General features: G+C 40.8%; 1 protein-coding gene across 6 annotated transcripts in view; it reads right to left on the bottom strand.

The window, feature by feature from the left end:
• Positions 1 to 1,628: 1,628 nt before the first annotated feature.
• The window catches only part of agtpbp1 (ATP/GTP binding carboxypeptidase 1), a 96,503-nt gene continuing 73,116 nt past the window's right edge, over positions 1,629 to 25,015 (bottom strand). For 4 of the 6 annotated variants that reach the window (XM_057356158.1, XM_057356156.1, XM_057356155.1 and 1 more), the window contains 15 exons: positions 22,654 to 22,770; positions 21,931 to 22,409; positions 21,658 to 21,705; positions 21,415 to 21,498; positions 20,433 to 20,519; positions 20,196 to 20,344; positions 16,921 to 17,008; positions 16,628 to 16,772; positions 16,211 to 16,361; positions 15,778 to 15,958; positions 14,216 to 14,345; positions 14,011 to 14,142; positions 13,691 to 13,867; positions 7,197 to 7,366; positions 1,629 to 3,046 (listed from right to left, as the gene is read on the bottom strand). In XM_057356158.1, the coding sequence (XP_057212141.1) occupies positions 2,887 to 3,046; positions 7,197 to 7,366; positions 13,691 to 13,867; positions 14,011 to 14,142; positions 14,216 to 14,345; positions 15,778 to 15,958; positions 16,211 to 16,361; positions 16,628 to 16,772; positions 16,921 to 17,008; positions 20,196 to 20,344; positions 20,433 to 20,519; positions 21,415 to 21,498; positions 21,658 to 21,705; positions 21,931 to 22,409; positions 22,654 to 22,770 (2,298 nt within the window). In that variant the 3' untranslated portion in view covers positions 1,629 to 2,886. The remainder of the gene's footprint in view (positions 3,047 to 7,196; positions 7,367 to 13,690; positions 13,868 to 14,010; positions 14,143 to 14,215; positions 14,346 to 15,777; positions 15,959 to 16,210; positions 16,362 to 16,627; positions 16,773 to 16,920; positions 17,009 to 20,195; positions 20,345 to 20,432; positions 20,520 to 21,414; positions 21,499 to 21,657; positions 21,706 to 21,930; positions 22,410 to 22,653; positions 22,771 to 25,015) is intronic. The other 2 variants (XM_057356157.1, XM_057356159.1) reach the window with 1 other exon arrangement.

Genomic DNA, 25,015 nt, shown 5'->3' with positions numbered 1-25,015 from the left:
TTATGGGTGTTTTTGTCTGTCGGGGCAGTGTTTGAGTGATGCTGTGAATATACTGTGCCCAGTTATTTTTGTTGTCTCATTTATCAGCTATAGAAAGAAATTGGAAAGTGATTATAACACAGCATAGTTAAAAATATATAATAATTCTAAATATATAAATAATATTAAATATTGTTGGTTTAAAGCTGTATAGCCTACGTTTGTTGAAAAGCATTGAATAATGGTATTATTCTGGGTTTATTTACAGACATCATAAATCTTTCTCAAGTTTTTTTTCAAAGGGATATAGCCATCATTGAATTTGATTCCTTTAGCACTTGTGGCTTTACTTTGACCCTGCTGTAGGGCCTAATATTGTTTATTACTTTGGACTGAAAAACCCTGTAATTTCTAAGAATTTTTTTTACAGATTTTTCACGTATAATGTCCAAACAACTTTAAATATGGTCAGAAACTGTCAAATTACAGAAAAAGACTGCACATTTACAAGAAAACTTGTAACATGTTAAAACATGTCATTTTACGGGGAAACTATTATTTTTATGGTAAATTTCTGGTGCCCCAGCAGCCAGAAAAGTTCTGTTTTTGTACAGTCTATTTTTGAATAGAACGATCAAAACCCGTCAAATTGCAGAAAAATGCCATAAATTTACAAGAAAAACGGAGAAAACCAAGTAGTTATTCAGGAAAAAAATGTTATTTAAGAGAATATTTCTGCACCTCAGCTGTAGCAAGAGAGAAATAGATTCAATAAAAAGCTTTGAAAGACATGGTTTTATGAGATGCCGATAAAGATCTGTCCAATAAATGGAGTTGAAATCACGAAATCCACATTCTGTTTTTTAATGAATAGTCAGCACATCAGGTTGTGTTGACATATGCATGTCAAATGTATTTGCATGGTAGGGTATAGTGTGAATAAATGCAGCTGCATGTTTTTAAGGGCAGGCTGGGATTGAGCCTTTTGTTTCTGCACAGTTTAAAATAAAGGGATGGTGAAAAAGGAGAAGGCAAAGAAGGAAGTGATGGCGTTGAAAAGACGGAAGTTTTCGTTTTGAATGCTGACTGTGGATTAGCATTCTTCCGATGATCAAGACGAGTCTCTCCCCCACTTTAGTTACTCTTTCCAGCCTGGCCATTCACCCAAAGAAATGTTTTGTTTAACACAGAATTAACGCTGAAAATAATTTTGTGTGTGCAGAAGAAATCAAGTGTAGCAAATCATTGTCAACAGCTGCATGGACAGGCGGGCGGAGTTTGTCCAGAACAGTTTCATTCCGCCAATCTTAATATTGCGTTTAAAGGGATAGTTCACCCAAAATGAAAATTCTGTCATCATTTACTCACATTCAGGTTGTTTCAAACCTGTATACTTTTCTTTGTTCTGCTAAACACATAGGAAGATATTTGGAAGAATGTCAGTAACCAAACAGATCTCATTCCCCATTACTGCCACGTTTACTCTTGTTATCTGTTACTCTTGTTGGTGGCCTTTATTTCATATCATGCAAAAGGTGCAACATCTTAATATGGCCAGCCAGATTTAAGATGATAGAGAGCAGGGTGGTCAATGGCCGTTATAAATTTAATGATAAAGTAGCAAATTTTTCTTTTTCAATCAAATATCAGTCCAAGCAGCTTTAAGCAAGAGACAAATTGGCTCAACTTCTCTTTATTAACCATATGTCCAATTAAAGTTTGACAAATAATTACAACCAAATTTACTTTTTCACATATTTAGTACATCGGGCAACTGCTGTCATCATACACACACAAATACAAACATATTCACACATTGAACAGTCAAGTTTTACTTTCCTTTTCTCCCAATATGCAAATAAAATCAATTTAAAACTTTTAAAGATCATGCACTAATTATAGAAATCCAACAAAGAAATTAAAAATGATAGGAGCTGTCCAATAACAAAAGCACATACAGCCACAAAAAGTGCTGTGAATAAATACACACAATAGTAATGTAAGACTGCAACCTCACTGTGACCCTGTCAGGACACGGCATGAAGCACGCAGGTGAGCTTTCCTGTGAGAATAAGAGTAACGTTACATTCATTAGATTGCATTGTTGTATGGTGAGGTGTTTCTATGGGTTTGCAGCGTTGATTTTATACTCATTTGCTTCTGTCGGTAATAATATGTGAATCCTGTACTGAGCAACCATTGATATTTATGAATGGTTTAGAAACTTTCCTACTGTAGCACCATACTGTGAGTTTTAAATGTGAGACCATTTAGCTCATAACAATAAAATGTAAAAGTTAATGATTATTATTTTAATCCAGATTATAAGGACCATCAAAATATGCCTGTTTTATGTTTACAGTTTTTAAAAAAATTTCATGGCTTATTCACCCTTACAGTATGTCGTTTAAAACCTGTATAAGACTGTATGTGGCTTTCTTCAGTGGAACACAAAAGATATTTTAAGAAATGTCTCAGTGAAAGTCAATGGAGTTCAATGTTGTTTGGTTACCAACATTCTTTAAAATATCTTCTTTGTGTTCTGCAGAAGTTTGGAACGACATGAACAAAGAAATTTTCATTTGACTATAATTATGTGTTCCAGATTGATATCTTTATTTAATGTTACCATGCTACAACCTGTAGAGCATCTATATGTGACTAGTTCTAAAAAAGGACCTTCTAAATGATGTTTCTAGGGGCATAAAGCTGATTTTGGGGCTTGGTAATTATAATTAAGGTACATTTTGTGAACAAATCAGATCAAACAGAAGTCTATAGTGTAGGCGAGTAGGCAAACACGAGTGATGTATAATATAGGCCAACAAACGGTGAGGTTTGGTTTATTTAAGTTCAGCCAGAGCATTAGGCTAAAGTAAGCCTGGTATGATTTCAGGTAAGACAGTCTTAGTGGCTAAACTCAGAGTCAGAATTGGGGTCCGGGAGGGCACGGTTGTCCTGGAGATCGGGTTCAAGATCTGGGTCGTTTTCATCATTGCTTTCCGCACTGTAGTCAACTTCTTCAAGGAATGCTGGCTCATCCTCTTCCAACACATATGTGGTGGGACTGCAGAAAACATATGTGATTGGTGGTTATTATAATTAAGAGAGGGGTTTAAGTAGAAATCTATCTCAAACAGCACTAAAAATAGACATTTACAATCTGAAGAACACAAAGCTAGTCTTCTGTGGATCGTTGCTAGGGATTTTTGTAATAAGACTTCGGGGCCATTGTGTTGCAGATGGTAGAGTAATTTGATCAAGATTACAAGATAATGCTCTTAAAATTCATAAGTTGGATCCCTTGGAAAAGTAATACACCTGTCCTCAACAATCCTCATAAATGCACGTATCATTAATGTCCAAAGCAGTGCAGGACACGTGCCAAAGTTCATTACTTAAGAGTCAGAGGTTTGTTGAACAATAATAAATAACTCATCAATATAGCAAAACCAGCTAAGGACTCCTGCAGGTTAGCGGGTTTAAGCCTTGTGTTGGTAGATGAGACATTTTTCTGCATCACTCTCTCGCTCTCTCCTAACACAATAACCTTACAAAGAGTGATGATGGTTTTATGGCTCTCTCGTTAAGCAGTTAAATGGTTTAATGTGTGGTCTGGTGGTTTGGCTGGTTTTAGTGGGTTTTTAATGGTTTTAATGGTGTGAGGGGGAAGAAACTGGATCCGAGCGAGACGGGCAGAGGGGAGGGGGACAGACTCAAAGTGGATTAGCGGGCGTTTTGATCAGGTGATTAGATGACTATAATGAGCAGAGTGCTTCTTTCTTTTCGCTCAAGTGCGTCGAACCCCATGTGACCGAAATCTCTTCAAGTGGAGCTGGCCATTAGAAGAGGGCTGTAAGATTGTGTGTGTGTATGTGCACACGCATATTGTTATCCATTACAGAAATACATAAGCTGGGAGGGGCTGAAGAACGTTCCCAAGAAGCTTCTAGACGTTAGAAGCATCTGACATCATGGACATCTTGGCTATTATTGTTCTGACCATTGGACTTCGAACTACTTAATGTTGTATTGAAATGTGATTTCCCAGCTGTTGCATTTGTAACCCCCTTGCATTTTCACTGTATATTTGTTTACTGTTTGATGCATTGTGATGCATGGTCATAGTGTGGGCAGGCAAAACCGCCTTATCAACACATACAAGTAAACGGGGTAGCTGTGTCTTTGTCTGGATAAAAAGCACAAAAATGCTCAAATTTTGACAAAATTTTTATATGATCTCCTACTTGTAAATCGCTTTGGATAAAAGCGTGTGCCAAATGAATAAATGTAATAAATAAATGTAAATGTCAATTGATTTCAATGGTTTATGATCTATGTGGCCATTCTGGCTGTTTCTCAATTGCGTTCTTCAGCATTCTTGAGTCCTCATGCTCTCGCTCTACATCATCATCAACTGTCAACGTCCGGTTCCAATACTCTGATATCAAGGATGCATCGAATGCAGACTTGTGCGTACCATCTGAGTTAGGGTTCCGAGGCTGCCTCACAAGACCGGTCTCCACGAGAACACAAGTCCATTCTTTGTGTTCTTGGAATTGAGAAACGGCCTCTGTCTCCAGTTACCAGTTGTACATAGTTAGACTTGGAAAATTATACATTGTCATAAGTAAATGTGAAAACTCCTTGTTATCAAGCATTGGATTTGGCTTTATTGTTCTTGGTTAATAGTTGTGAAGAGATCCATAAATGCATGACAGTCTTGCCCTCCCCAATATGGCTGCCATACTGACGTATGATTTAGTGGCCTATGCAGTATCGATGTTTATGGCACACTGTGTCCAACAGATTTGTATGAAAGTTTATTTCTAAATTGGCTGCTCTATAATTAGTAATTGGAACAAGTATTTGCTTTTATGTGAATGGAATTCTATGTTGACTTTAATGCTGACATTTATACACTACAACATTCCTTAACTCTGGGGATGGTCGTAGCTACGAGGCTTGTGCTTAAAATTTGGAAATCACCCTCACCTCCTTTTCGGATGTGGATTATGGACACGATCTCGGTTACACAAATGGACACAAATAGAAAATTTTCAACCATCTGGGATTCATTCCTTGATCACCTGGACATACTAGCCACCCAACAAGCCCCTAGTGACTCCTGAGAGGCTTAAACTATATATTTTTTATGGTGCTTGTTTTGCTACAATACTTTTGGAGACTGAACTAAATATTTATTTTCCTTATCACTATGTATATGTAAGTTATGTATGTACAGTATATGCATATTTATATTAACCTATATTTTTTCCTCTTTAGTTATTTATTTTCCTTTATTTTATTCCCTGTATGTGAGGTCAGAGACTGTGTTGTTGATCTGTTTTGTGTTTATAACTGAAAAATCCTTTAAAATAAAATATATATTTTTTTAACAAGCTGACATTTATTTGAAGTATTTTTGTTTTATAATGCCCTGTTTTTATAAATGGAGATGAAGGAAGGTGATAGATTTACTTACTGTTAATTTAATTTAATTTAATGTACTTTCCATGTATGAAAAAAGTGGTTTGCACGTGAAAGTATTTTGAAATTGCAGAGGATAAAATTTGTATTAAATTTATACCTACTGTATTTGCACCAAACTTCCGTTTGCAGCAGCAGTTCTTAAGAATAAAAAAGTGTGTTCATATAAGCCCGGTTCTGTCAACACTACACTGGTTGCCCATTAAGCATCGTATAAACTTTAAAATCCTGTTTATTACATGTAAGGCCCTGAATGGCTTAGCTCCTGAGTACCTGACTGAGCTCCTATCACATTACAGTCCTTCACGTTTACTGCGGTCTCAGAATTATGGTCAATTGATTATACCTAGAATTTCAAAATCAAGCGCGTATAGCCGCATATCCCATCTAGCCGTATACCTAGCGGTAGGTATTCTACTCTCAGTATGTTTGTCCCTTCATTTTCCCAAGATACCCAAAGCTGGATCCGGCTCATATTCAGGCTGTATGGTGTATCCAAAAGGGGGAGATGATGGCCAGACAAGTCCTTGCCACAAAACTAAAAATTATTAGAATACTTAGATACATATTTTAATAATTGTTCTCCTCCCCATTTTTCGGATTGATTGCTTTTTCTATAGCTCAGTTAGCTTGTACAAACAGTATTAGCTTGTCGATATGCAGTAGTATTTTGTTAATGTCCCAGCGGAAAACTAAATCTCCAGGTCGAGTCTGGTTTCTCCCAAAGTTTTTTCTCTATTTATATACATCGTTGGAATTTTGTCTAAATGTAAATTACTTTTTTATATTATTTTCTGTCAGGACCACTGGTGTCAAATATTTAAACAATATCAATATTTAAGCTTGGCGTAATGAAACTGTTCTGGGCAAACTCTCCTCCTGTCCATGCAGCAATACTGTACATGTCCCCCACTGGGGAACCAGAACAGTTCATGATGCGTAACAGGATTAATCCGACAGATACAGACAGATATATTGGAGATGGGGACGGAGGTGGGTTTTGAGTGCGGCACGATTAAGCAGCTGATAAGGAGCAAGAAAGGCAACTTAAATAGGACGCAGTCTAGTATGTGTTGTATGACTATTGGTTAACGTTGATTAGCTGCACCTCATGTGATTTGCTGATTCAAGCTTGACTCACATGACCTGCCAGAACTGACGCTACGCTTGATTTCGAGGCTATATTGTTCTTTGTTTTTTCCTGTACAGCTATTTTGATACAATGCAAATTGTAAAAAATTGCTATCAAAATAAACTTGTCTTGGCATTCATTTAGGGGTACGAGCATGTGTGTAATGCAATCAGCAGTTACAATTTACATCTACTTTTTAAGAGTTTATGTACATGTATTATGAATTTCTCATATTATTGTGTTTTTATTTAGATGATGTATCGCATAGTAACAAAAATTGTGAGGCCGGAACCTGATGGTTTGGAAAAATGGTTTGACCTGAACGTGATTGCATGGTAGAATTTCTCATTTACCGCTAAGCTGTTGCTTCCTACACATTCTCTAGTCGGGTAATAGTGTGAAAAAGGCCTTAACATTTTACATAAATTTTTTCTTACACCACATCATAAAGATTCTGGAACATTACATTTTCTTTAAATTAGAGTACAAAACCCAGACTCAGTATTAAATTTCTCTAATTAATCCACTAATTAAACTCATACTGATTACTATTCAGTTCAATACGCATAGCACGTGTGCACTGTAAATGTGATACCTGGTGATGTTTGGAATGTTGCGTGTTTCAATCAGGTCATTCTCCACGTCCAGCAGATGGGAGTTGTGTTTGTGATGCTCTATAGGCGATGTGAAGTGTCTCAGTCTGAGCAGACCCAAACAAAACTGAGCACCCATCTCCTCCAGTTCTCGTGTCCCAATCTGAAGACCCTACAAACACATACACAGAGGGATATTTCTGTTATATTTGGCCTATTTGATCCAAGGGTTGTTATTGTATACTAAATTTAAAAAGTAAAATGATTATTAAACATTTTTGGCAAACTAAAACAGATTAATAAACTAAAACAATAAATCTTAAAAATGAAAAGTGTAAAAAAACGACAAACGAATAAACAAATACAGTAACAAACACATGGCAAAAGTACAGCACCTTTGCTTGGCACTTATCTGCACAAGTACTAAAGAAAATATAAAAAATAATGGGTAGGATGGGGAATAAGATTAGGAAATGTTGCAAAGTAGATTTAAATTTGCATTGATGTTGAGAGCACCGTCAACAAGACCATATTACTCCAAATTTAATGACTCTTAATTGGTTGCTAGTGCAGTTTGTTCTTAAATCCCTGAATGGTTTGGCACCTTCATATTTTGTCAGAACTGTTAAACTTGAATAAGCCAGTCAGATGCTTCTGGTCTATAGACAACACCACCTTGTCTATTCCAATTATAAAACTGCAGTCAAGAGATGATCATACGTTTACAGTTGCTGGACCTAAGCTATGGCAGGTTTTATTCCTGTATCTCTGAGATCTGTACACTTCTTAGAGGACTTTAAAATCAGGTTAGAGTCACACCTTTTATCTCTGGAATTAAAGCCATTCTGATCATCACAATAAGGACATCATTTTGTTTTTTTCTATATATATTTTTTAGATTTATTCTTTGTACAGCACAGTGGTCATTCAGCTACGGTTTATTTGTGTTTTAAGAAAATGAATGAAAAAGAGAATACATTTCTATTCACAGAATTCACTTGTCTTGCGCAAATCCTGTTAGACCCTCAGCTACACACTGAAGAAAGTCAGAAAGAAGCCATGTTACTTTAAAAGCTCACAGAGAAGCCATGTGTCCCAGAGACAGTGAGTCACCACTAGAAATCTACAGGCCTGGTGCCATCTACTGTTTAGATGCATCATGACAACATTGTCTTGTCTTTCTTGATATTTTTACACTACATTGTCGGAGACATTTAGGCCATTCATTTTGATTTATTAGTAAAGTATGCTCAACCCATTACATTGAGTAAACAGGAGAACGTGATACTTATGTTTGATTTTCTAAAATGTATTATTTTCTCATAAATAAAAAACATGATATAAAGAGTTAAATTACTTAGATAATTAAATGCATAAACATATTTTTTTCATTGTAGACAAATAATATCCGTGCAAAAGGAATGACTTTCAGTGTCAGATGGGGCTATACATTTCAAAACCCTTTTTGAATATCAACAACAAAACATGCAGTATAACCTTTGTTTTTCGGTGTGATTTTTGTCAGATTTCACTGCTTGAAATATGTTATTGAGCCTAAGTCCTTTGATTGGACAAATAATGTTATTTATGCATATTAATAAAGTTAATAACAACACTATTACATTAGGGACTATTCATAATGGACCAGTGCAGCACATCAGCATATCAGATAGTTAAAGTGGTAGTCTTTAAAGGGGTCATATGGCACGAATACGTGTTTCCCTTTCTGTCGGTCTCTCGACGTTGTGTCGAACCGATAGATGGGGTTTGAATTGAGAACCATCTTCTGACTAACTTTGAAAAGGCCAATGAAATTTGCATGCCGGACTCCGCCCCGGATATCCAGGTATAAAGGGGACGGCGTGCTGCATTCATTCACCTTTTGTTCTTTGGAGCCTTTGATCTGATGATCAAAAAGTACAGATCTACTGATCTTCTAGACTGCTGGAAACTTACGACGTGGTGCAGTGGACTGTCCCTTCCTGCAGTGACTTCCCCTGGGCGTCTCAGCAGTTCCAGAGGTGTTTTTTCATCTGAAAGAGCAAATTTCTCCAGCGTGGCATGTCCCGCTGTTCTCGTGGGTGCAACACACTCATCGAGGAGGGGGACGGACACGATGTCTGCCTCAAGTGCTTGGGTGTCCGGCACGCTGAGGCAGCCTTCATGGATACGTCCTGCCCACAATGCGGGCGGATGGCGATCCAGACGTTGCGGTCATGGGTGGCTGTGTTCTTTATGGACCCAGCCACCACCTCATCTGCTTCCCGTTCCGTGACAGCAGTGGCTACGGCCCTGCAGTCCTCTACGGCGAGCAGCGAGGGTGATATGGGGATTACTGTGAGCGTTAACCCGTCAGCCACAGGCTCGCGGACCATTCACGCCCCGTCTCGCTCGTCTGACCATTCCCCAGGAGGCGGTCCCACCTTGTCTTGTTCCTCAGCCACGTATTCGGAAACAGGCCGTGATGTCCCTTGCAGCATCGGAGGGTGACTTACTGGCATCCGACCCCTACGATTCCTACGATCTCCCTCCCTCGGGGGGTCGAGTCTAGGAAGAAGCGGATGTCGAAATGTCAGCCATGCTTGCCCGGGCCGCCGCGAGCATTGGGCTGCAGTGCACCGCACCGCCCCTTCCCCAACACTTGCGGCTGGATACGTGGTACCTCGGGTCTGAGCGCGCCCAGCCCCGGTGCCGTATTTCCCGTAAGTGCATGAAGAGCTCAGCCCTTTTTCGGCGTGTCCCCGTCAAACTAGTTCCGTCGCCCTTACGTCCCTCGATGGTGGGGCAGCTAGGGGCTACATCGATGTGCCCCAGGTGGAGCGTGCCGTTGCGGTACATCTGTGCCCGCAGACGGCGGCCACCTGGAGAGGTCGACCTAGACTCCCGTCCAAAGCGTGTACGTTTTCGGCATATCAGCTGCCTCCTCTCTCTCCACGCCATGGCCATCCTGCAGGTCCACCAGGCATTAAAAGAGCTCCACCAGGGTAAGACCGACCCAGCGCTTATGCAGGAACTCCGCACCGCCACCGACCTCACACTACAGGCGACCAATGTGACCGCGCGGGCCCTGGGTCGGGCCATGTCCACACTTGTGGTCCAGGAGAGACACCTCTGGCTGAACCTTGCGCAGATGCGTGACGCCGAGAAAGTTCGCTTTCTCTACGCACCCATCTCGCAAGGGAGGCTGTTCGGCGACACTGTCGAGGACTTCTCCCAGCAGTTCTCGACAGTGAAGAAGCAGACGGAGGCCATCAAACATATCCTGCCCCGCCGCGACTCGGCCACCTTCCAGCCGTCGAGATCCCGTGCGGCGTCTGCTCCCCAGCAGCCCAGGTCCTCTTTAACGCCGGCGCCCCCCACCCAGGCGGCCCCCCGGAAGAAGACGTCGAGGAGGAGACCACCGCCCGTCAGCAGCCGCCGCGGAAGCAGAAGCGGCCCTGATGGGAGGACCCCAGGGAGATCAAGAATACCATCGGGCCAGCCATTCCATCGCTGGTCGGTCGGACTTGGTCGGTCGGACTGGACAACACCTGTTGGGCCCCTCCAGGGGCCTAGCGCCCACATTCTCACAAAAAGGGTTTCCTCTCTCTCTAGGTGTTTTTCACAGCCACTCTCACCCTCTACACGACGGTGTTCGGCAACTCAAATGAGTACTCAGCAGCCCTCAGCACTCTCAGAAGTCAGCAGAGGCGATCTCCTCCCCAGGGGCTTCCCCACGGCGAGGGATCCGCACTGCCAGCCATCGAACCACCCCCCGGGGGGTTAATGAAGCAGACTGAACCCCTAGTCCCCCTGACTCGGTCCCTGGCAGCCTGGCTAAAGCTTCCTAAACCGTCACAGTGGCTAGGGAATATGATCCGTCTCGGCTACGCGATCCAATTCACCAGACGCCCGCCCAAGTTTCGGGGCATCCTCTCCACCTCAGTTAGAGGCAAGGATGCTCCCGTGCTTCCGGGCGAGGTCGCCACCCTTCTGGCGAAGGAAGCTGTTCAGTGGGTTTTACAGCCCGTACTTCATCGTCCCCAAGAAAGGCGGGGGGGTGCGCCCCATCCTAGATCTGCGTACCCTGAACAGGCACCAACACCGACCTGAAGGACACGTACTTTCATGTCTCGATCCTCCCTCGTCATCAACCGTTCCTGCGGTTCGCTTTCGAGGGACAGGCATATCAGTACAGGGTCCTCCCCTTCGGTCTGTCCCCACGAGTCTTTACGAAGGTCGTGGAAGCCGCCCTCGCTCCCCTCAGGGAGAAGGGCGTGCGCATACTCAACTATCTCGACGACTGGCTCATCTTGGCACACTCGCGAGATCTGTTGTGTACACACATGGACCTGGTGCTCCGGCACCTAGATCGTTTGGGCCTACCGGGAAAAGAGCAAACTCTCCCCCATGCAGAGCATCTGTTTTCTCAGCATGGAACTCGACTCGACAGTCAGTGCTGAACAGCTTGAACCTTTTCAAGCAGCCAGCGGTCCCCCTGAAACTATTTCAGAGGCTCCTGGGGCACATGGCATCCTTGGCGGGGGTGGTCCCCCTCGGGTTGATGCACATGAGACCGCTCCAGCACTGGCTACAGAGTCGGGTTCCCTGGAGAGCGTGGCACACCGGCAGCAGGCGTATGGTCATCACGCCTCTCTGCAGACGCACCCTAACCCCCAGGTCTTCAATGACCTTTCTGCGGACAGGGTCCCCCTTGGGCAGGTTGCGAGGCACGTCGTGGTGATGACGGATGCCTCCCTGCAGAGTTGGGGTGCAGTGTGCAACGGGCACGCAGTGTCGGGGGCTCGGGGCGATGGACACCTTTAAGTGGCGCCTCTTCTCATCCTGGTGCTCTTCTCGAGCAGAAGACCCACGGAGATGCTTGATCGGGAACATGCTGTCCTTCCTACAAGAGAGACTTGAAAGTAACCTCTCCGATTCCACACTGAAAGTGTATGTAGCCGCTATTTACGCTCATCACAATCCAGTTGCTGGTAAGTCTCTAGGACAGCACGACCTGGTCATTAGGTTCCTAAGGGGCGCAAGAAGGCTGAATCCGCCTCGTCCGCGCTCCGTACCCTCTTGGGACCTTGATGTGGTCCTGGCGGGTCTCCAGAGGCCCCCCTTCTAGCCCCTGGGAGATGCCGCTCTTTCTCATCTTACGAGGAAGACGGCCCTCCTGGTGGCGCTCGCCTCCATCAAGAGGGTAGGGGACCTACAACCATTCTCCGTGTCCACAGATTGCCTAGAATTCGGGCCTGGAGACTCTCACATGATCCTGAGACCCCGGCCCGGCTACGTGCCCAAGGTTCCCACCACTCCCTTTCAGGACCAGGTGGTGAACTTGCAGGCGCTCCCCATCGGGGAGGAAGACCCAACAGCATCCGTGTTGTGTCCAGTATGCGCACTGCGCCTCTACTTGGACCGCACGCAGAGCTTCAGGAGCTCTGAGCAGCTCTTTGTCTGTTTTGGAGGTCAGCAGAAGGGGAGGGCTGTCTCCAAACAGAGATTGGCGCACTGGATCGTGGACGCCGTCACAACGCGTTCCCAAGATCGCCCGTGCCCACTGTGAAAAGGTGAATGAATGCAGCACGCCGTCTCCCCTTTATACCTGGATATCTGGGGTGGAGTCCGGCATGCAAATTTCATTCGCCAATTTCATTGGCCTTTTCAGTTAGTCAGAAGATGATAGGTTCTCAAGTCAAACCCCATCTGTCGGTTCGACACAAAATCTCGTTCCCTCCATCAGGTAACCATAACCAAGATGTTTTCTGTGTCTTTGGTGTGTTATATGTTGCCCATGCATGTATTAGACACGTAAAATTGCAAAAATGAAAGTATCGGAACAAAAAATGCATTCTATCTAAAAGCGAATGCACACCCAGAGCTGCCTGAAATGCCTCATGTAACCACACCCCCACAAATATATGTCATTTCGTGGTATGACTTGACTAAGACGGCCCAAATGTAAACACAAGTAAGGTGGGAATACCTGTCAGTACTATTGCTTCGGAACCTGATGTTCCAAATATGGTAAGAGGCGTTACATTTCCATCACACGCTTGCAGTATTCGACCAATCACTACGCACTGGTTAACTGGCCAATCATAGCACACCTCGCTTTTCAGAGCGATGAGCTTTGTAAAAAATCTGCACGTTTCAGAGAGGCGAGGCAAAGAGGAGATACAAACATGCACGGTATGTGGAAAATACAGCATTGTTGAACCTTAAATCGTGTAGACACATTGAATTACATCTAAAAACAAATGATAATATTCATTTTAGCTGTGTCATATGACTCCTTGAAAACCCAGCAGAACCCCTTATTTTACTGTATGTATTTTGGTAACCCCATTAGTTTTGCTTTACAAAACAACCTGTTTTGGGACTCAGCAGAAGCCTAAAATCAACTGCCTCAATCTTAATTTAGTCGTGATTGTCACAAGTACGGTATATACTTGTTCTGTGAGCATTGTAAATTTCGTGCACAAAGACAAAGCCACTTTACATCCCTTACCTTGTATTTTCCCTGGTCACAACCACACAGGGTGCTCTCCATAGTGTAACTGCGCTGAACTCCGATCTCTCTCCAGACCACCACTCGTGCCGTGGCCTCTTTAGAGCGCTCCACTACAAAACTGCAGCTAGACAGGCTGAACACTGGAGCTATCTGAGACAGCAACTTGGGCAGAGTCTAAAACACATCACACATGTGAGACATGTGAATCTCAGAGGCAGATTCCACATTACACTAGTAGTGAAAATTTGTTAAACAGGACCATTAAGGTGCCAATAAAATAGTTAGTAAACACACATAATTGTGTGACTGCGTCTAACCCTGTATCCGAGGTCCTCCTGTAGATCACAGGAGCTGGTGTTGACATTGGTCTGCCACACTGTCTCCTTAATACTGCAGCCATACATGAACACGTTCTTCTTCCGTGAATGGCCGTGATAATCGCAAAACACCTGAACGTGCACAGTTGACACACAGTTAGCGTGACCTTTTACAGCATTCTCTTGAATACGATATGATACTTACCAGTGGAGTTCTTCTTGTTGCTCTGAGGTACTGCAGTAGACTCTTGGCATGGTAGATGGTGGGGTGCAGCTCTGCATTGGGGTTCTGCCACTGCCTGTTCAGATCTTCTCCACTCAGAGAGCAACGGTGGCTATTAAGACAAGAGTGAAGTTCACCAGCGGGTACAGATTTGGTGCAACAAGAGGCCATTCGAAGCAATCTTAACAAAAGTCTTTTTTTAGGACACATAGCTGCTTAAAGGGATAGTTCTCCCAAAAAGGAAAATTCTGTCATCATTTACTCACCCTCAAGCTGTTCCAAATCTTTATAAATGTCTTTGTTCTGCTGAACACAAAGGAAGGTATTTGGAAGAATGCTTGTAACCAAACAGATCTCACACCCCATTTACTACCGTAGTAGGGAAAATAAATACTATGGGAGTTAATGGGGATGAGATCTGGGCTGCGTTTCCCAAAAGCATCGTAAGCCTACAGTACGTTGATCGTAGCTCCATTGGTGACAATGGTTCTAAGATCAACTTAAGTTAACTTTAACAACTTAAGATGCTTTTGGGAAACGCAGCCCTGTTTGGTTACTGACATTCTTCCAAATATCTTCCTTTGTGTTTTAACTGTTGCAAATAAACAAACATTTAAACAACATATGCTATATAATATATATGAACACTAATATATATAAAGGTTTTAAAATACAAAATATATTTTTATTTGCAACAGGTACGCTTTATGCTTAAGTTATGCCATTAAAACAGCGACATCTGCTGACAGACACCATGCTGCGTTGTCACAGGAACATGCCAGCTGAAGATAACTCGTTAGGAAATGATGTCGCTCCCTTTGCAAAGTTCATTCCAAACGTCTACATAATGGCACGCACATGCCCTGCTCACTCTGAAATCTAAACTCAAAGGGCTCTTCCCTTCAAAGGTAGTAGGGCATATAGGAATGATCACTTCCATGTGTAATTTGCCCCGTGACAGTTCGGTACGAATACACAGTTGGCTTGAGCAGTCCAGAGCCGTTGAGGGAGAGAGAGTTGCGTCAACTCCGTTGACTCCAATGGAACAGTTTTTTCACAGCAATGGCGGTTCATGGAGACTCTCAATATTTCCCGGAAGTTACTAGCAGCGCATGGAGCTGCAGCAAAATTGTGACTAACTTTTAACCCATTTAAAGACGTAAGTCGATTACTAAATAAAAAAAAATAAAGAAATAAAGCATTTAAAGAGCAAGCATAATTTCCTGGAACTATCTGAAGGCTCCATGAATCACGTGACACGCGAAAAGTTTGAAGTTCCGTTGTCACTACTCTCTCTCTGAACGGCTCTGGAGCAGTCCAACTGTCAGTCTGCCACCTACTTTTCTAGATCCAATCAATTCGCAGTGAAAAAAACAAACCATGCCCCCTACTGATTTTTCAAACTTAAAGCATTATCATATCACATATTGAATATCGCTTTATTTAGCAACAAATTTTCATGTCATATTTTCCTAATATTGTGTAGCCCTACTTTTTACTCACTTTTAGATTTAATTTGGTGATTTTGATGTTTGTTTACATACTTGCCATTGATGACTCCATCAGGGTTGAGCATGGGGATGATTTTAAAAATGTAGCTCTCTCTCAGACTCTGTGCTTCAGAACTGCAGCTCATAAGGAATTCCAGAGTGCCCTTCATCACCCAGCTGGCATTAGTCTCACCGGGATGTACCCGGGCAGACAAAAACACCACTGGACGACTCCCTGCACACACACACACAAACACAAACATTAGGACGCAGTAGAATTTACTCAATAAAAACAAAACTACAAAGGAGGAAGTGTTTATGAGTAAATACATATCGACATATGTCACTTATGGCTCAAACTTCAGAGATACAGAGCATGAGATTTTCCCATGAGAACAAGTCAGACACATGCTATTTCTTACATACTGAATGGTCATGCATGGCCTTAGAGTTGCCCGAGTCATTTGTAACTGTGTGTGGTACGTACTGAACTGGCTGATGTGGTCATTGCTGGACGACTCTGGCATGGCAGTAATGGTGAGCAGGGGACAGCCGTTTCCTCCCAGTGTTTGACACAGCTCATCCTCTCTGTAGTAGATCTGAGCTGTACGTAGAGCGCTCAACTTTCGCAGGTGCATCTAAAGGACAACACCATTTAAACTAAAGAACTTTCAGATGTTACTTCAGCCGCCTTAATCTGCCTACATCTACAAGTCATTAAATTAATTTACAAGATGAGCTACAACATTGTTATCAGCGTCACATTTTCCATCATTCTCTGTGGCAGAATCTGAACAAAAATGTTTACAACACCCACTCGATAAATAAATGGGTTACATGCTCTGATACAAAAAAACTTTAACCTGAGCACCTAACACACTAGTTGTATAGCAGTTGTATAAACCTTTAGTGTAGAAAAGGTATACGGGTAATGGTAAGCGAAGTAGCAGACATCATCTTTATGCTGAAAGGTCACAGTAAAGGTCATGGTGAAGTAAGATTTTCCCTTTTGACCTCCAGCCGCAATGGAGCTTCGTGAGAAATGGTTCCTAGGTAGATAAATAGAAATCAACATGAATTATGCCAAACCATGAGGTGTTGTGTCTCAAAGACAAGCCACAAGTAATGATGAACTTTTTCGATTTTAAAGATTTAATTCACGATGCAATCACTCAGCATAGTGAGGACTGTCCTTACTTGTAGTAGCAGATGTCCGATCCTGTTCTGACCCAATGGGGGCTTCCATGGATGGCTTCCTGCACAGAGTACATGAGCACCTGCATACCTGTCACACCAAAGGAAGACCAGAAAGAACAAATCACATCAACTTCCATCTCAGAACCCGTCTGTTTATTTGAAGCTGGTTAGAGGTAAGTTGACTAAAATCAAACAATTGTTGCAGCTGTGACGTGAGAATCGAGGTCCGGGCGGCCAATAACTGCTGCGGGGCAGAGAGCAAAAAATAACAGAAACTGGGGCAGACAAGAAGCAAAAATTAAACAAGCTTCGAGGAGCAAAACTCGGCAAGGCTAAGACGAGGTACAGGACTAAGGACAGAACTAGACTCGCTAGAACTGGGCAGTCAGAGCTGGCAAAACAACAAGCACGGTCTGACACAGGACAGGAGAACAAAGGGAAATAAATAGAAAGCTAACTAAGGATGAGTGATAACAGGCGGGTGAGATAATAGGTGAAAGGGCGCTAAACAAGGGGAATACGCTACAGGTGAAAGAGTGTGAAGAAGGTGAGTGGAGGAATACCAAAAGGGAGACACAGGGCGGGGTGAGTGACGCAGACACCGAGCACATTGACAAGCTGTCAAAACAGAGGCGCCACGAGCTCGACACACATCAGAACACACACACAGGCAGGATACGGGAACCCGAGTGTCCGAGATCATGACACCTAAGGTGCATCTAGTCATCCTGAGTGGTAACGTCACTACACACATTCTATCACACGATTCAGTAATGATAGATTAGATTTGTAATCTCACGTGGAAACATAACCGCAACCGTTTCAGACCATGCTTAGAAAGGTTTGGCGAGATGGTGAAAAAGCGCTCAGAGAGTGCATGGTACCTTGGGTGTCAAGGACACTTAAAAGGGGAAGGACCAGTTCAAACTGGAGTGTCAGTACTGGGAGAATGTGCTAAAAAGGATTGTAGTTAAAATAACCTTTTTGGCTGAGCTTGGTCTGTCATTTGTCCAGACACTGTTTAATTTCTGCTCCCGATCATCTTCGCGATGGCAGGATGATCAAAAGTCCTCGGCAACAAAAGAACAGTGCTACAACTATGCAAATATTCAGCAATCGTTGATTGATTTATCTGAGGATGACCATCAGAATTTATCAATGCGTAACGTAGCTAGAATGCTGGCAAAGCAACTAAACAAATTGGAAAACGCTCTTCTTTGCAAATACTGGAACTGCATACTTTCAATGATTTGATGCAATTAGTAAAGTCCTACAAGACATTGACCTTGATCTCGCCAAAGCTGTGGATTTGGTTGCATCTTTAAAGAACTTCGATGCAGGATTGAGAGACCAGTATGACAGTTTTAAAACAGCAGGGAAAGAAATGTCACCTACTGTTTCACAGGCCTACAAGAGTGTCTCCCAGAGTGACTTATACAAAGAGATCACTAACCTTTTCGCATTTCTAAATAATACTCTTATTCTCTCTGATCAAGAACATGGTACTAGGGCTGAAACTCCTCGAGTAACTCGAGTAATTCGAATACAAAAAATCATCGAGGCTTTGTTTAATCCATCTAACTACAGTACACACGGAGCACTGCGTTTCCCCACAGACCGTTATTACTAACGCATATCCCGCTAAACTCTATACATGTTACAGGGCTCTCAAGTCTCACGTCATTCACCGTGAGACACACGCATTTTAGTCTGTTCACACGCTCACATGTATGTCTCATGCTGATAAATAAGTGATAGCTTATTGAAATGGTGAACTGCTATTTTACTTAGTTTTAGTCTATTTTGTGAGTGAAACTTGTTTTCCGGCTGCACTGAGTCCATTAAACTAGATGCGGACTTGTGGATGCCGAATCCTGTTATTTACACATGTCATCTGGCTGTTCTGTGTGTCTGAGTGAATGAACTACACAGTTTAACGTGCTACACGTGTGATGCTCATGAATTTGTCTGCGTCTGCAGTTGTTTACCTTTGAAATTATTCTTTCTATTTTTATTCATGTTTCTTATTTATATATTTGTATTATATTGCATTTTGAATTTAATATGGCAATGGAATGTACTAAATGGGTTTAGTTTTCACAGATATTAATGTATGCAATTTCAGCAATAAAAACTTTAATTGTTCTAAAAAGGAAACAAATTAGTTGTTTTACTCATTTTAAGAGACCTGTCTTATTTTCTCTTGTATATTTAGTATTGCTTTTTAATAAAGAAAAGGTACTTATTATCCGAATACCCGATTAATCGATGGAAAATCAGTAGAATACTCGATTAGGAAAAGAATCGATAGCTGCAGCCCTACTTGGTACTTCTTACAGACTTAAAGGAAACATTTTCGTAGGAGATTGTACATTTTAAAGCATCCTGCCAAAAAGAAAAGCAACAGCCAGATAACTGCTGTAAGAAACGAGCAAGGGACCTTCAAAATGTCTTTCCAAAATGTGGAAATGTCGTGAGCGCACCTTCTCAAAGTTATCTTTTGTCAAGTCTCGTTTGCGAGATGGGGTAGACACGGATGTCCCTGAAATGCAATGTGGTTAGAATCATTGATTTTAACGAAATCACTAAGGATTTCTGCTCAGCGAAAGTTCGAAAGAAGACTTTTTAAAAGCAAGACTTGTAAAGAACTCATTAAGAAAGTATGCTTGCAAATGTTTTTGCTGATTTTGGTTCATAGTTAATGCATTAGTTATTAAAGGGATAGTTCACCCAAAAATGAAAATTCTGTCATCATTTACTCACCCCTCAAGTTGTTCCAAACCTGTATAAATTTCTTTGTTCTGCTGAACACAAAGGAAGATATTTGGAAGAATGTAACCAAACAGATCTCATCCCCCATTTACTGCCATAGTAGGAAAAACAAATACTATGGGAGTCAATGGGGGATGAGAACTGTTTGGTTACTGAACCGGGTGAACAATTCCTTTAATGTGTTAAACAGTTGTGTTAAATGTTGTACGCAAATTTGTGCTTATCTAAAATAGAAATAATTAAATGTAAAATTTTGATAAAATAATTAGAATATGAAATATAATAAATAAATATAACATTAAATTCAAACTGAAGAAAATTAGATTAACAGTCCCTTTTTAGCAGACGTTACGTCTTTTTTTTAGCAGACGATAACATCTGATATCATCGTACTATAACAGCACTATAGCAGACAATATAGCCCTTAAACATGTGAGAAAATTAGTTAAGGTTAGTTAAACTGCTCAAAGCTAGGTACCTGACAAATCCAGAAATAGACCCACCATAATTGAACTGGCTGTTGGACTTCTCACAGTTGATTATGTTGAATCGATAGCGAACACCTGGACGCATATTGCCCACTTCAAAATAGAACCACTGGTGATAGTGATTACTATTGATATCTGAGTTCAGGATCAAGTCATACTCAAACCTTCAGATAGAAACAGATCATGCATGATTATAATACAATAATAATTGTATTATTATAATATTACCAGAAGAAAGATTTCTGCACATACTTTCTGACTTGTATTGCTTTCCGTAGGTTTCCGGACTCAAATTTAGAGTTAAATTTGAGAGATTCCCCGTTTTCAACAACTGGAGAACTGAAAGAGAAGAGGCATCCAGAAATGACCAGAAATGTGTAGCAGTGAAGTCTGCTTTCTTAATGACTACATTAAACAGCAAAAGAGAGTTTGGATGTGTCTGAAATGCAATTAGGTACTGTCCAGAAGTAGGAAGACATTTGGTATGTCTTAATCGAATGATTGTGTAACATCATGTCTACTGATAACAATCTGGCTTTTTTGGAACCAAGAACCAGTGGTCAAAACAATCTGTAAGTACATAAAAAAAATCTAAGCAAATGTTACTGCAGAGCCAAATGGACCTATATCTGGAGAGTTTGGTTCCAAAATGAGATAACTTGGTTTTTAAAATTGTTCAAAAATCATGTTTTTATTGTGTTAGTTAGCTGTTTTTTTGTTATTAAGGCTTAAATCAAAACAAACCAACTGCAGTTTGATTGATATTAATTGGAATGCACAATAAAAAAGCATGATTTTTGAAAATTTTTGAAAATCTCATTTTGAACTCTTCATTTGTATTTTCTTTATTACTATTCCATATAAATATCTAGCTCACTAAAACTGGTTCTAAATCATACATTATTGTTAGTATATTTTATTTCACTCATATTATTAATTAATATGATTAATTATTAATGTTATGTGCTACTTTTGTTTACTGGATGTTTCGTTTTATAGTGACTTGTTATACCTGTTATAGTAAGTACATGCAAGTACTTACTATAGTAACAACAGTAAGTTATGCATAATTTCAACCAACCAACATTAAACTACTAAGAGTTTCTGTCAGATCCATATTCTGACCTTCAGAAGCCTGTCTGCAACCAGTTTACTTAACAAAATAGCAAACTTGCATGTAATTACTTGCTTCCTTTATTTCGTAAAACAACCTATGTTTAAAATGCACACTAACCTCTGATTGTCTAAGTCATATACGACTTTATCAAGAATGTCAATGGGATGAATGAGTCTCTCAATGTCCTGGAAGATCTTCGTTCTGTTGAAAAGGAAAGCTTTAAATGACATACATCCAATAATACAATTCTGTAGTCATTTACTAACATGTGTCTTTTCCAAAAGTGACAACCACCTTTGGAAATGTTTGTATACAAGAACGTTATTGTCCAAACAATAAAAGCATTAGGGTAGTTCATACTTGCAATGCATATTCCTAGTGTTATGAAGTTGGCTGTGACGTTCCAAACTTTACCATAGAAAACAGATAAGGTTACAGAGAAAAGTATGTTTTTTAGCAAATGATGACTTCAAATGCACAAAGCAATCATATGACTTCAGAAGACTTGGAATACATAAATCATATGGACTACTTTTTAAACTACATGTGCATTTCCATCTTTTCCCAGAATTTTCTTTTATTCAAGGATGGTATTCTATTGTAAGAAAGGGTTATTCAACTTTTGTGTAATACCTTTGCACACCATAAACTCTCTCTAGGATGGGCTCGCGGAGATGAAGTGCCACATGGCCAAAGTAATCTGGGTATGCCACCTCTGTGTAGGCGGGCACTGAGCGGGTATACGTCATCATCTCTAAGTATAGGTCAGGGTCATGCAGTGGCAGAACTGCGGCGGTATCTGGAACCTCAAGTACTGCCTGCTCCCCGCTTTCCTCGTGTTGCCCATCGTCAGAACCTCCATCCAGCACCAGCCGGCTCAAACTACAGGCCAAATCAGGGGCCAATTTGCCCTCTGGGGTTTTTGATATAGAGATGCTGTCTAGCTCCAGTGGTGATTCTGTCGATTTGTGTGGCTGAATGTTTTCCAGTCGCTGCCGTCTTTTTGGAGACCCAACAGGGGTGAGTGTGGTGGGAATGACGATAGGGCGATGTGAGTCTGAGTCAACACTCGATGGAAAAATGACAGCTTTGCAGCTTTTGAAGTCATTATCCTGAGACAAAACAAATTTCATTTTTAGAAGGTGAACAATCTTGAAGACATTCTAGAAAGCTTTCAGTTATTCATTAATTAATATTTAATATTAAAATTTTTCATTAATTAATATTAAAGTTTAAAAAACAATAATGTTGATAAAGATGCTGATAAATGTTGAACAAACTGCTAGGTCAGAGTACTATTACAAGCCTCTGAATGCATACATTCAAATTTAAAAGTAACGCCATAACTGTCCTCACCTTAAAATCCTCTGTGAATTCCACACAGAAATGCTCGTAGACTCTCAACTCATCAAATGGGCGTGTCTGCATTTGTTTGGGTCGCAACTTGTTGATATCCGTCTCAATATCATCATTCTGCAGGAAAAACCCCATTACAAAAAAATTGCACAAAACTATATTGGCTCTTCTATAATTCTGAACTTCATTTAGCACTGTGAGCAAGAACAAGTGGTTATAAAAGGATTGACAAGACATGTTTAATATACTGAACATGTATTATATTTTATGTATCTTGCAGATGTTTTATCCAAAGTGACTTACATTTATGTAAGGTGTACATGGACCAATGTATTAGGTGTTTTGAAGGCTATGTAATGACATAAGGAAAAAACTGTATGCAATATTTCCATATGTTGTTACATTGTACTTAAATTTACAGTAAATGCATGTAATTACACTCTTGACCCTCTAAATCTAAATCCACCCAGTTCAACATGCATGTGCACAATAATTTTATCAAATCCTTTTTCTAATGCAAATACATAATATTTAAAAGACATAAAATGTACAATGTACATCACTTACTCATTCTTTATATTTTTTCTTAATTTATAATAATAGGTACTATAGAAAGAATGAATCAAATGTAAATGGGAATCCACAATAAATGTCTTTTCTTTAGTGATGTCACAGAAAGTGTTGTCACTCCCTGTACACTTTAACCAGACTACAGTTCCCACAATCCTTTGCAATATTTGATTATTACATTCACATTTACATTTATGCATTTGGCAGACGCTTTTATCCAAAGCGACTTACATTGCATTATCCTATACATTTGTTTCTAAGTATGTGCCATCCCCTGGGATCGAACTCACGACCTTGGCATTGTCAGCACCATGCTCTTACCACTGAGCTACAGGAAAGCTTATCTCAGAATCATGTTTGCAGGAGCATCCAGAACACATAAACAGCAACAACAGTACACAGAGATCATAACACAATAGAATACAGTACACAATGATTTAAATAAGGGCCTATGTGTATAAAAAATTAAGAAATACAATACAATAAACATAAGATAAAGATATAGAGAGTAAAGCTATGTATGTATATAAATATGTACAAGTAAAAAATAAGAATAGACTATTGTAGTACAAGGTATGTGCTATATACAGCAGAATGAATGAAATATAATTTACAGAAAAAGTTGTATAAAAAATAGATAGTATATTATCTGGAGGATATAATTAATATTGCCCTTAATTGTTATTGCACAGAGTTATTAATTGCACGGTGTGTAAAAACATTTAACTGTTCAAGAGGTAGATGGCCTGAGCGAAGAAGCTGTTTTTGTGTCTGGTTGTTTTGGTGCTCAGTGCTCTGTAGCGCCGACCAGACGGCAGCATTGTGAAGAGATGATGGCTTGGATGTGAGAGGTCCAGGGTGATTTTCTGAGCCATTTTCCTCACTCTGGATGTATACAGTTCTTGGAGGGTGGGCAGGGGGGCACCAATGATCTTCTCAGCAGTCCGAACCATCCTCTGTAGTCTTCTGATGTCTGACTTTGTGGCTGAGCCAAACCAGACAGTGATGGATGTGCAGAGGACAGACTCTATGACAGCTGAGTAAAACTGTTTTAATAGAGTTTGTGGTAGGTTGAACTTCTTCAGATGATGTAAGAAGTACAACCTTTGCTGGGATTTTTTAGCAATTGAGCCAATGTGATTGTCCCACTTCAGGTTCTGAGAGATGGTGGTGCCCAGGAACCTGAATGACTCCACTGCTGCCACAGTGCTGTTCATGATGGTGAGAGAGGGGAGTGCAGGGGAGTTTCTCCTGAAGTCAACAATCGTCTCCACTGTTTTAAGCGTGTTCAGCTCCAAGTTGTTATGACTGCACCAGACAGCCAGCTGCTCAGCCTCCTGTCTGTACGCAGACTCATCACCAGAGGTGGGTAGAGTAGCCAAAATCTTTACTCAAGTAAAAGTACAAGTAACTAGAGAAATTGTTACACAAGTAAATGTAAAAGTCACTATTTTAAAAATTACTTGAGTAAAAGTAGAAAAGTATGCAATGAAAAAACTACTCAAGTAGATAGTTACTTCGTTACTTTGTATCTGATTATATAGGCCTACTACATAAAATTAATATTAACGCCAATATTTTAATAATACATTTTAATCAATATTTTTAATTATCATAAGCAGATATCTTTGCAATATACTAGAGAGACTAAAGAATAGACAAACACAGAAGAGACAAGCATTTCTGTAAATTTCATCTAGTCCTGATGTCAATGTAGTTTACACAACTTATTTAGAATAATAGACTATGTCAAACTAAAGTGAACCTGCAGAGTTTTGCGTTTAAAATGCAT

Source organism: Triplophysa rosa, linkage group LG17 (genome assembly GCF_024868665.1).
Source record: "Triplophysa rosa linkage group LG17, Trosa_1v2, whole genome shotgun sequence".
In the NCBI taxonomy this organism is placed as follows: Eukaryota; Metazoa; Chordata; class Actinopteri; order Cypriniformes; family Nemacheilidae; genus Triplophysa; species Triplophysa rosa.
Note: the sequence above shows the minus strand (reverse complement) of the source record. Positions and strands in the feature narration are given on the sequence as shown.